This window comes from Triturus cristatus, chromosome 5_2 (genome assembly GCF_964204655.1).
Source record: "Triturus cristatus chromosome 5_2, aTriCri1.1, whole genome shotgun sequence".
Classification (NCBI taxonomy): Eukaryota; Metazoa; Chordata; class Amphibia; order Caudata; family Salamandridae; genus Triturus; species Triturus cristatus.
In genome coordinates, this window is record NC_140588.1 from 611724179 (window position 1) to 611736511 (window position 12333).

Genomic DNA, 12333 nt, shown 5'->3' on the forward strand with positions numbered 1-12333 from the left:
CAGCCACAGGCACGAGTCTGCCCTCCTGCTGCTGGACGAAACTCCGGCTGGGGAGGCCTGGACAATAGGTTTCCTGTCATAGGGAGGTGTAACCACCTCCCAGACAGGCTTATGTGTATTGGGGCTGGGTGGGAGCACTCTGAGTGCTTTGAAGTCCTGCACTGGGAGCACATTTGGTGTCCCTGTGCATAGTCCATCTCAAACCGGTTCAGGAGCTGGAAGCCCCTGCTCTGGTGAGAAACTGGACAAAGGAAATGGGTGTAGCCACCCCCTCTTTCCAAACCCTCCCATAGGTGGGTCCCCAGAGTATGTCCAACCCCCTACCTTAGTATAAGTATGGGACCCCTGTCCTTAGAACTTTAGATTAACCTGGACGAAACTCTGAAGCTGAATCCTGGACCTTCGACGCTCTGCTCAAGACCAGAGGACTGAAGAAATCTCCCCTGGGGTCAAGGAGTGACTCCCCTTCTTGGCAGGCACCAACGAAGCAATTTGCCGGTCTGCATCATCGAAGCTCCCGCCGAACTCTGAAGTATTTGCAGCCCAGGAAGAGGATTTCCAGACATCTCAGAGGCCGACCAGAGTCCCCAGCAGAGCTGAGACTCGCAGCCCTTGTGAGTAGCGTGGAACCGGAACTCCTGGTCACCGTGCATTTCTGCAAGTGCATTGACTTCTTGACGTCTCTTGAAGTCGTGCTTGGGCTGACTTGTAGCCCCCACCTCGAGCACTGAATCCACCGAAGATTGTCGGCCTGATCATTCCGAGTGACCCCTGGGCCGCCATTTTGTGTTTCGTCTCTAGGTCCCTTCGCGATCCCTGGTCTGTTGACTGGTGGGTCCCTGAGGGGATAACTTTGCATTTCCTTGGGCTTTCCTGGTTGCTCCAGAAGTGCCCTGACTCCCATCCAAGTGGTGAGTCCCACAGACCTTGCTGGTCTGCACCGAAGCATCTTTCTCGTTTCTGCATGGGTTGCTGTTGCCAAGGCTTGTTGTGTCCAATCCGGGCACCGACGTTGCAGTACTCTACATCCTTCGTGGGACAGCTCGAATCCAGCTCCTGGTCGTCCTCGATGCCTCCTGGACCTCGAGTCAAGCTTCACCTCTTTCACCTGAAATCACCCGACATCGGTGGGCATCTGCTCATCGCCTTCCTGGTCACTGGCAAGTGACCCAGACTCTGTCCCCTCTGCTTTCAGGTTCTTCTCATCTTCGATCCAAGCTTGGATCTCTTTAGACACTTCGCATCTTCACGGCAGCAGCACTTCTTCGCCAGCTTCCATTGAAATCGACGATGCGACCCGACACCTATGCACCCGGCTTCCCTGGGTGAGGTAACACGAGTACTCTGACGGGTGCTAGCCCTAGAACTTCCTAAGTCCAAAAGGGTTTGGTCCTGACTCATTTCTAAGTGTCCCTAATCTTTAAAAATCTAACCGCGACGTTCCCCATAGAAGCTAACGGGAGCTCTCGGCTGTGCTCACACACTGCACACGGCCCCGTGGGTCCCCTGTGTCACTACCATGGGTGGTTCCTTGGGGTCCCAGCGACTTTACTGGCTCTAGGCCTTGTGTCTAGTTAAGTCGTTGTTCTTATACCACTATTTTAGTATATGGTTTGGCTCTCCCCTAGGGCATGACGTGTATTTTTGCTATTTTACTGTGATTATTGAAGTGTAACTTATGTGTTTTGACCTCTAGTCTCATGAAGAGGCTAGGAGGGTGGGTTTAGTAATAAATACATTATATCTGGTGTGGACATCTTTCATTTAGTGACTCAAAAGATTATAGACTGGTAAAACAAGCTGCTTTTATATTCCTTCAAGACTTAGCCTGAAGGCTGCTCTCCATAGCTACCACTAGGATAGCTTTCAATAAAGGTTGTCTTTAACCTATAACCAATAAGGTGTTTTTTGGACTGATACAAGGTGCCCACTATAACTAGTGGACAGCGTATATCAGGCCAACTTTTCACAGGACCAATCTGGAGTTTAAAAATATATTCCCAGATTGTAAGCGCGCATTGGCACAGGTATAACCTCGGAGTATGCTCGAACTCTGTCTGGTGAAGCACCAATCGATTATTTTTGACAAGTGTGCTATATAAAAAGTAAAATATATAATCATAGGAGTGCCCCTCCACACCAAATACTGTATATTGAGACGCTAAGGCTGCCACCACAACACAGCGTGCATGATTCCAACAGTCCTTAAGGAAAGCCTCACATCAAAGCTCTACGTTTGAGGTAGTTATAGAGGCAATGGTCAAGCTAGCTCCGGAAAGGATGCGCCAACCTCCAAACAATGATGTCCCCTCTATCCCTACCAATCACACAACACCTGTCTGTGTGGGGGAATAGAGGGGCTTTGTTTACCAGGTTACTCCTTCAGCAGTGGGAGGGAATAGTGTATCCTGTCCATTGTTCAGCAGAGATACTGCTTGGAGTTTTACACCACACCACTAAACCTACCACCTCAACAACATGCAGTCAGTCAGGAAGCCCTACAAATGTTGCAGAATGAAGTACAGGCTCTTTTAAACAACAATGCTATTAAACAGGTGCCTCCACACCAATGAAGCTAAGAAGCCTACTCCATACTTGCTCATTTCGTAGAAGGATGCTACCCTGCAGCTTATTCTTGACCTCGGTACACTATATAGCTACATCCAGTTAGAGCACTTCAAAACGACATCTCCGCGGGACGTCATTCCACTGCTTTCACTGGATGTCACAAGGTGACCCTCCTCCTCAAGGACACCTACTTCCATATCCCCATGTATCTCTCACATTTCCACTACCTGTGCTTTGTGGTAAGTGGACAGTACAGTCAATTTAGTATTCTACTGTTAGACCTGCCACCATTGGCATGGGTCTCCCTTCCATTTTTCGCTGTTGCCTTCCTCTGTTTTTGCTGGTAATAGATGCTCTGGGCGCTGTGCCACTGCCATTCAGTGCCACAGCGCGAATACTCCCTGTGTAAAGATGACATGTGAATTGGTATATCCATGATTGGCTTTTTTGGTTTGCCTGTTAGTCCATAGTAGCGTGGCCTGTGTGTGCCCAGGGCTGGTAAACCAAATGCTGCTGGTGGGCCTGCAGAGCTGGTTTGCGCCACCCACAGAAGCAGCTTGTATAGTGTGTCTCAGACCTGCCACTGCAGTGTCTTTGTGCAGTCTAGAACTGCCATCTTGGCTGTGAAGTGCGCCCACTTCCCAGCCCCTGAACCTTCCCTTGGCATCATGTAAGCCACCCCTATGGTAGGGTGCATTGTATGTGTAAGGTAGGACATGCTCTGATGTGTGTAGCATGTCCTGGTAGTGAATTGCACCCAATTTCGATTTTCACTACTGCAAGGCTACCTGTTCTCCATAGGCCAGAATGGTAGGTTTGGCTATTACATTCTATAGTCCTAACTGACCCACAGAACATGGTAGAATAACGAATTTAGTATGCCTGACCTCAGAATATTAAAATACATCTTTTAGTGAAGTTTATTTTTATATTCTGTGTTTGAAAATACCACTTTTAGAAAGTAGGTATTTTCTTGCCTAAGCCTTCCAGTGCGCTCTGCTGTTATGTGTATTGGCTGTCTGGTTTTGGAGGGACTGGGCAGGCTGAGTCAGACCTGGGTTGAATAGAGAGAGAGAGATCTGCATTGGAGAATGGGGAGGGGTAGCTCCTGGACCTGAATAGGGCTGTGCCTGGCAAGGTGAATGCTGGCTCCACCTCCCACTGTGCGTCTGATGGCAGACCCCCTCTTTCTGAAAGGAAGGATGTAGCCTGGTAAACAAAGTGCTCCAGGGCTGGGCAGAACTGGTTCTGGCTGGGTTCAGTGACTTGTAGCTTCTAAGATCAAAGACTTTTGAGGTATAAATATCGATGCTGAAACCCCTACAATTGGTATTGCTCCTGGACAACAAGAAGAACCTCTGTCCGTGTAACTGAAGGAATCTGAAGGAGAGGACTGTCCTTGTGCTTGTGAGCCGTTTCTTGGACTGGCCTGCAGTGGTTACTACTGGACTTGGAAGAAGAGGAAAAGGACTTTGAAGGAACTTTTATTTTTGCTACAGCAATCACCCACGCGCTAGAAAAGAGCTAGCCTCCTGCTGTAGTCTCAGGCACATCAGACTCCACCACCAGCCTCCTGTTTCCTCCCAGCGAGGATTTCTATCTGCAGGTGAGGCTCCTGTGAGTTCCAGGGCCTCTAGTTCTACTGTGGAGAAGAGAGTACCGAAAATCGTCGTTAACGCTAGTTTGCGAGCCACCGCAGCTGAAGCGCGTCCGAAAAATCATCGCGCTGCTGTCACGGATGCTAGCTACCGGAGATCATCGCATCACCTGTTTGCGGGCTGCCAAAGGCTCGCTAACCAGAGATCGCATCGAGTTCATCGCATCGCGGACACCGAAGATTCGCCATTTTCATCGCTTTAGGATCGTCGCTCCCTCGCGGGGCGCCATTTCTTTTCATCGCAAAAAGATCGCACACTCAACAGGCTCGGCGCATCATCCTCACTTCGTGGCAAGGATTTCAACACATCGCCGGCTTAGCGTGGAAAAGTTTGTCGCTTTGTCCTGCACACAGATCAGCGCATCATCCTCCCTTGCGGCTAGGATTCAATGCCCCGCTGGTCACGCGTGAGGAAAATCATCGCTACAACTCCTTAGCGACATTTTGGATGCTTTGCTACAGAATCCAGGTAGTTTGTTAGTAAAAGGGTCGCAGAGACCACTGCCTTGAACTGAGCTCCTCTTTGCACACTTTGAACTATTTTTGCAGCATTTTAAGAGTAACCCTATTTTCTTGTACTGTGGCTTTTTACTGTTATTGCTCTTGTGTTAAGTCTATATATATATATAAAGATACTTATTTTTTAGAACTACGTGTGTGGTGTCCCTTTGTAGTGTTCTTCCCTGTGTTACTGTGTATTGTCATAAATGCTTCACACACTGCCTTTGAGATAAGCCAAACTGCTCGTGCTACGTTACCACAGGGTTGAGCAGGGGTTATCCAAGGGTGTAGCCCGCTTACTCTGACTAAAGAAGAAGGGCCCCTACTTGGACAGTGGCCAGCCATTGCCAACTAGAGACCCCCATTTCTAACACCTACCCTTTTAGGGTCAAAACCGCCCCAAGGATATTTATGAAATCTAGAGCAGTGGTAGCAGCACATATGCACCTCCAGGAATTCGTGTAGTGCGATACCTGAACAATTGGCTGAAAAGATCAGCAACCGACCGCAATTCCCAGCACATATGCAAGTGGTAGAGTCAGTGCTGCACATGCTAGGGTTCAATGTGCATGTGAAAAAGTTGCATCTCGACCCAGCGCATGTCCAAATTTTTCGTGGTGCTGTTTATCATAGGCAAAGTTTATATGAAGCAAAATATGGTGATGGCATTCCAAAGGAAGGCACCTCTTTTTCAGACACCATGTTCTTTAACTATGTGGACCGTAATGAGGACTGTTGGGGATGATGGCTTTATGGGTAGGTTGTACTGCATTGAAGATTGCATATGCGAGTTTCTAGCGTGACAGTGGTCCCAAGCAGGGTAAGATCTACTGTTTGGTGGGTCCCCTAGTGCAGCACTGTTTCAAATTTTAGAACTACAATAACTTATTGCCCAGCAGGCCATTTCTAGACCCTCCACCACAGGTGACCATCACAACAGGTACCTCGCTATAAGGGGGGTGAGCACATCTCCGCTGCATAACTGTTGAGGATACTTGGACGCCAGCTCAACGAGTGTCACATAAGTTACCTACAACTGACGGTAATTAAGTTGGTGCTCAGAAGAGGTTTTTAAGTTTGGAGATACTTGTCTTTCTGTGCGAGAATTAAAGTGCTCTAGCCAGATATAACCTTGCATCTTGAAATGGGAAATGCATAAATATTCATACTATAGCTGTACAAGATCCTATGTCATCTGTTCAGTGAATATTTCCTTTCGACTCAAATCACTTCAGCACATTTCACATAGCCCTCTAAAACTCTGCATTGATGGTTAAAAACATTTTTTGTGGGAAAATCTTTTCAATGTGATGTAGTACTTCATTTAGTTATTCTATTTTCTAAAAAATGTGCTCATTTTTTGGACATAGGGCTTTTTCGATATTCCTGTGGATAATTTATATGCGGAGCCTGCAGTCTTGAAATGGATTCGTGAAAATATTCCTGAGTGGAAGACTTGTACTATTGTCTCGCCTGATGCTGGTGGAGCAAAAAGGTGAGAAAGGAGTTGAGATGATATGTACTAACGGGATCTGCTGCATCTATTCTTATCTAATACTCAGTGGCTTTTGTGTTGCTACTCTGAGATTAGGTAATTGAAAGGGTTTTAAATGTTTTTATTTCTAAACGCTTCTGTGAGCTATTTTTTTTTGTGTGTTTTTTTGTTTGTTTTTGTTTCCTTTTTGTGATCTGTGATGGTTTAATCCACATTAAGCACCTTCACTCCTACCAGCAGTGCTAGTCTCCTCCTCAAAGTGTGTTTATTCCTATGCTCCCATCATTTCTAGCCCTTCTTGAAACAATATATTTAAGAATTCATTCTAGTCTCCCGTGTAGTGTTAGAGGTGAAAATGCACATCAAGAGTTCTGCCACATTGAAGTTGAAGGAGCACTCTACATCCCTGCTAAGTACCATACATCAGAGGTTAGACTGCCACATCTTTGTGCTGGTGATTGAAATTGGGCTTCTTTGCAGACGCCCCCCTCCCCCCACGTTTCTGCCCCATTTTAAACTGCTAGATGCTGTGTTTTTTATTCTGATAGTGTACTGGGAACTGCTAACCAGGCCCCAGTGCCCGTGCTCTGTCCCCTAAAAGTGATATTAATTGGTACACCCAGTTGGCAAGGCACTTTGCCCCCTAATAAGTCCCTAGTAGATGGTACCAGTTGTACCTAGGGCAAAGGTCGTAAAGGGGGTCACCAGGGTTGCAGGGTATGTAATGTGCCACCTTGTAAGACCCAAGTAAAGGTATGTCTGCAGGTCTGCCATTGCAGCCCGGCACAAGGAGTCTGTCTGCTCGAGTGACTGAACACACCAAGTGCTGCAGAGCCTCACCACTGCATTCATATGAGTAAGGTACTCGTAAGGGTGTCCTCGTAGGCCCAGCAGGTAGAGTGCATTATACTAAAGGTGTGGATATAGGGAGAAAAATATATTGTGTTCAAGGCATGTGTGCTGTAGATGCACGCTTTTCATACTCCTGCTATCTAGTGTTGGGTCCGGATGTTTGTAAGTTGTTTTTCTTCAAAGAAGTCTTTTTCCAGTCACAAAGTAAGGCGACTCAGCCTTTCTGTGTTACTGAGCATGGACATCGACTTCATTGTTAGTTTTTTTTTTTTTCGCCATCGGCTTCAGACATTGTTTGCGACGCTATGATTGAAGACCGTTCTTTGAGATCCCTTCAGTGCGCAGCCCACTGTACCCTTGTCTATATTGGTTCGCATGCATTTCCCATTCTCCAGGTGTCGAAAACCGGGAAACTTCCCTAGTTGGATTGTGAAAACTCGAACCGCGGCCTTCATGCCTAGCCGGTTTCCATTCACTTCCACTCGAACATAACCTGATCGAGTAATTTTCTGATGGAACGGACTCTGTTGCAATTCTGCCCTCGGTGCCGCACTAAATATCTACGCACTTCACAAAACCTGTGCTTGTCTCTGAAGCACAAGGAAGACAACATGCACTCCGGTCACTCATTTTTATAAAAAAAAAAAAACACTGGACCCATCTGGCTCAACTAAGAGAAATGCAGCTGCAGAGTATCGAAGACACCCCCGATATCTTTGGAGAAGAAATCTAAGACGCAGAAATGGAAGTGTCTGCAGCGTAAGAGGAAGGGTCCTTCTCCATTCAGGGCTCCGATTCTGAACTGCAGATAGAACTGGAGTCCCAGGATGTCCTAGCTGGTCAAGGTGCTGCGAGTACCAAAACCCTGTTGCCCACAAAACCTGCTCCCACTAAACAAAAGGCTTCCGGGCCACCACTGCCATCCGGCCATGGTAGGCACAGAGACTCTGCTTTGAACGCCCCACCCTCCGGCTCGGCACCAAAAGCGCACGTCAAGCATACGGCCCATAAAACTTCGGTTTTGGAAGGACAAAAAGGAAAAATCAGGCTCAGCACCGAAAAGTTTGGCACAGAAAGATGCTCCTGAGTAGCCTCTGGAGCCAATTCTGGAAACTATGTATGAAAAGCTGAATCCAAAAGAAAATGTATAATAATCCAGACACTGGACATATTTTTACAAAACCTATGTTACTATCCTCCTCCAAAAGGATGATTCCTAGCTCACAGGATATTAAATACCTTTAAAAAAGGACATGGATACTAGCCCTCTTTACCCCATTCCTTGTACCCCTCAACCATCTTCACCTGTACCTTTTAGTACCAAGTTTAGACCCTCTAGACATTACACCACAGGGCTCTTCTCATACAGATCCTGACGCAGGGACTTGGGATCACACTTATGACCCACCACCACCAGATCCAAGGGTAATTATAATATAGATCCTCCCACAGACACAGATCTATACTCTGCAAAATCTTCCCCTCCCGATGACAGCACCTCATATCGGGAGTGAATTGCCAGGGCAGCCACATACCATGGAGTCACTTTACATAAAGAATCTTTAGAAGAAGATTTTTTATTCGAAACATTGAAGAACACACATAGGACAACACTGTTGTTAGCAGTATTAAAAGGCATGATGCACCATACAGAAAACCTTTTTAAAGACCCTGTATGTGCACGTATTATAACACCCAGGTTAGATTAATTTTTTTTTTTTTTAAATAAACCCAAACCCCAACCGTCTGCTGCAATTTTTATTGAAGGCTGGCTTCCATTAGACTCTTTGGTTGTGTCCAATGCTCGAAAAAGAGCAAATTCCCAAACCTCAGAATCTCTAAGGCTACAGTTCTCTACGGCGAATCTTTGTTCTCAGGTTTTTAAACCTATACATACTATCATAACACTTTCCTATGGTTACACTTCAACATGTGCCTCTGCTCTTACAGCAAGACGACTTCGTCAGCACTGGACTTAAAGGATGCATAATTTCACATTCCTATTCACCCAGCACATTGCAAATATCTCAGATTTGTGATAGAAGATAAAAAGTGCAACCATTCGGAGTCACGACTGCACCCAGAAAATTCACCAAATGTCGAACCGTAGTAGCAGCTCATATAAGGTAACAAATTCATGTCTTCCCATATCTAGACTATTGGATCATCAAAGCCAGCACATACCACACGTGTTTACAACATAATCTTCATCAATTGGGATTTGCAGTCAATGCACAAAAATCCCATCTTAAACCCAACCACTGCAGCCCTATCTGGGAGCTATGCTAAACACTGTAACTGGTTTAGCCGATCCCACTGCAGCCAGTATTCACAATTTTCGAACACTGACACTGCAATTTCAGAGCAACCAGTATCTAACAGTCTCAACTTTCATGCCACTCCTAGGGCTGATGGCATCATGCATTGCCACTCCTAGGGCTGATGGCATCATGCATTCCCATTTTGCCTCATGCAAGATTAAACGTGCATTTCCTACAGGATTGCTTAGTGTATCAATGAAATCGATCACAGGGTCAGCTAAAAGATCTAGTGTTGGTAGACTGATGCACCCATCACTCTCTGCAGCGGTGGAACACACAAAAAGGGTGGCCCTTTATAGACCCTGTTCCACAGATGTGCTTACAGCGGACGCATCCCTCACAGGGTAGGGTGCCCATCTACAACATCCAACAGTTCAGGGTCTCTGTGTCACAAAACAATGACCTTTCCACCTCAACTACCTAGAGCTTCTAGCAGTTCACCTAGCACTAAAGGCATCTCTACCTCACCTGATAGGGAAAGTTGCCCTAGTCTGGACGGATAATATGACAGCCATGTACAAAAACAGGGGGGGGGGGGGGGTGGGGAGATAGACACGCACTACAGTTATCACTCCTCGCTCAGACCGTTTGGCATTTGGCAATACATTACAAAAATCAATTGCTAGCAGAATACCTTCCAGGGACAGACAACACATTTGGTGACCTCCACAGCAGAATGCAACGAAGTCCACGAGTGGGAACTCCACCCCCAAGTCCTCCTCCCATTCTTCTACAAATGTTGCTTTACACAAATCGATCTCTTTGCAACAGCAGGGAACAAAAAATGCCCAAACTTCGCCTCCAGATTCCCACTCCCTCTATCTAAATGCCATATGAATGAATTGATCAAGGATATTTGCTTACGCTTTTCCACCTCTCCCTCTTCCATTTCTGCTTCCGAAGCTCAGGCAAACTTCTCTCGCCCTTATTCTAGTGGTTCCTACATGGGCTCGTCATCCGTGGTTCACTAAACTACTAGAACTCAGTAGATCCACACCAGAAGCTTCACCTCAACTCAAACCTTCTCTCCCAGAACCATGGAGAAATGACATCCAAACCTCAAGGAGCTCAACCTAGCAATTTGGCTCCTGAAGTCATAGTTTGGATACCTAAATCTACCACCAGATTCCATGACAATTCTTAAAGAAACAAGGACACCGACCACTAGCAGCAAAGTGGAAAACGTTTGTTATATATTGTAATAAACATCCAATCGACAGACTAGATGCTTCAATACCACAGATCATTTCTGATCTATTGAATCTTCAACATGCAGACATTGCCTATACATCCATACGCCTCGCCTTGTGACAGATTACACTTATCCCTATTCAGAGTTCAAGTAATTTAAACCTTTATGGAAGGCCTTAAGAGTGATACCTTCAAAATGTCCACCTGCATGGAACCTTTACATTGTTTTAACAAGACTTGCGGGTCACCTTTTGAACCATTGCACAATTGTCCACTGCAATTCCTTTACTGGAAGATTGCTTTCTTGATTGCTACCACTTCACTAAGGCATGCGAGTGAGCTTCAGGCACTAACCTTGGAAAAACCATTCTTCCAACTCCATAAAGACAGAGTGGTTCTTTTCACTAACCCAAAGTTCCTTTCAAAAGTAGTCTCTGCTTTTCATATTAACCAATCAGTTGAGTTATCTGTTTCTTTGCCCCAACCTGATTTGGAAGCAGAAAGAGCTCTACATACATTAGATGTCAAAAGAACATTCTTGTAATATATTAATAGAACTAAAGATTTTCACAAAACAACTTCCCTTTGCTCTCCTTCGTAAAGGATAACCTATTACTAAATCTGGTATTTCTAGATGGCTTGTTAAAGCTATCCAAACATGTTCTATTCAAGCTAAAATAACTTTGTCCATACCTCCTAGAGAACATTCTACTAAAATAGGAGCATCTATGGCCTTTTTAGAGAACATTCCCATAACTGATATTTGTAAAGTGGCTACATGGTCTTCACCACGACACATTTACCAAACACTATTGTGTGGATGTATTAGCATGTCATCAAGCTACTGTAGGACAGGCAGTCCTAAAAACACTTTTCTGGCAACTGCAACACCCACTGGTTAGCCACTGCTTTGGGAGAGTACCTCTATACAATCCATGCAAAGCATGTGCATCTACAGCATACATGCCTCGAACAGATTGTTACTTACCCTAAGGGCATCTGTCCTTGGCATGTAGAGCTGTAGATTCCCATGCACCCTCTCTTCTCCCCGGACACCTATTGTTGCAGTTATTATTCACATTCTACATGCATAGACATCTCTATACTGCACTTAATTACGCCATTCTCACCCTCTTGCTGGAAAACATTCTCACCCTCTTGCTGGAAAACAATCGTACAATGGAGTCGAGGCCCATGCACTCACCGAAAGGAGGAGTCACCTTACCTTGTGACTGTAAAAGACTTCTTCGAAGAAAACTTGCAAACATCCGGACCCAACACTAGAAGGCAGGGGTATGCAAAGTATGTGAATCTACAGCTCTACATGCCAAGAACAGATGCTTACAGGGTAACCTATATCTATATACCTACAGTAACCCTGTAAAGCAAGGTTTTACGGTAATTGACCAGAGTGACACAGAGTAATATGGGCTGTCTATTGAGAACTCGAGGCAGCAAGCTCCATTATGGAATGACCGATTTGTGTCCTGTTTTGGTGTCAAACACTGCTTTTTCACCCAAACACTATAATTGTAGAGAGTGAGCTAGCATGCACAGGAGTACCTTCCTGAGTGGATGTCCCCCCCTAGGATACAGTGAACCATTGCCTTGGCGGGCTTCCCCGAGGCGGTTGCCGCCTAAACAAGTCTGCCCTCCTGGTGGGATGTGCTAGCGCTTCGCCGGGACAGACATAAAGGCCTGGGCAGGAAGGAGGTCACACCTCCTCTCTCCTTGAATGGCTAGTGTTT

The 12333-nt window shown here is 45.9% G+C and overlaps 1 protein-coding gene across 1 annotated transcript in view; it reads left to right on the plus strand.

Annotated features, from left to right (window-relative positions):
• Positions 1-12333, plus strand: part of LOC146829064 (ribose-phosphate pyrophosphokinase 1) — a 143010-nt gene that overhangs the window by 39550 nt on the left and 91127 nt on the right. The window contains exon 4 of the mRNA XM_085607692.1: positions 6097-6221. Within this exon, the coding sequence (XP_085463818.1) occupies positions 6097-6221 (125 nt within the window). The remainder of the gene's footprint in view (positions 1-6096; positions 6222-12333) is intronic.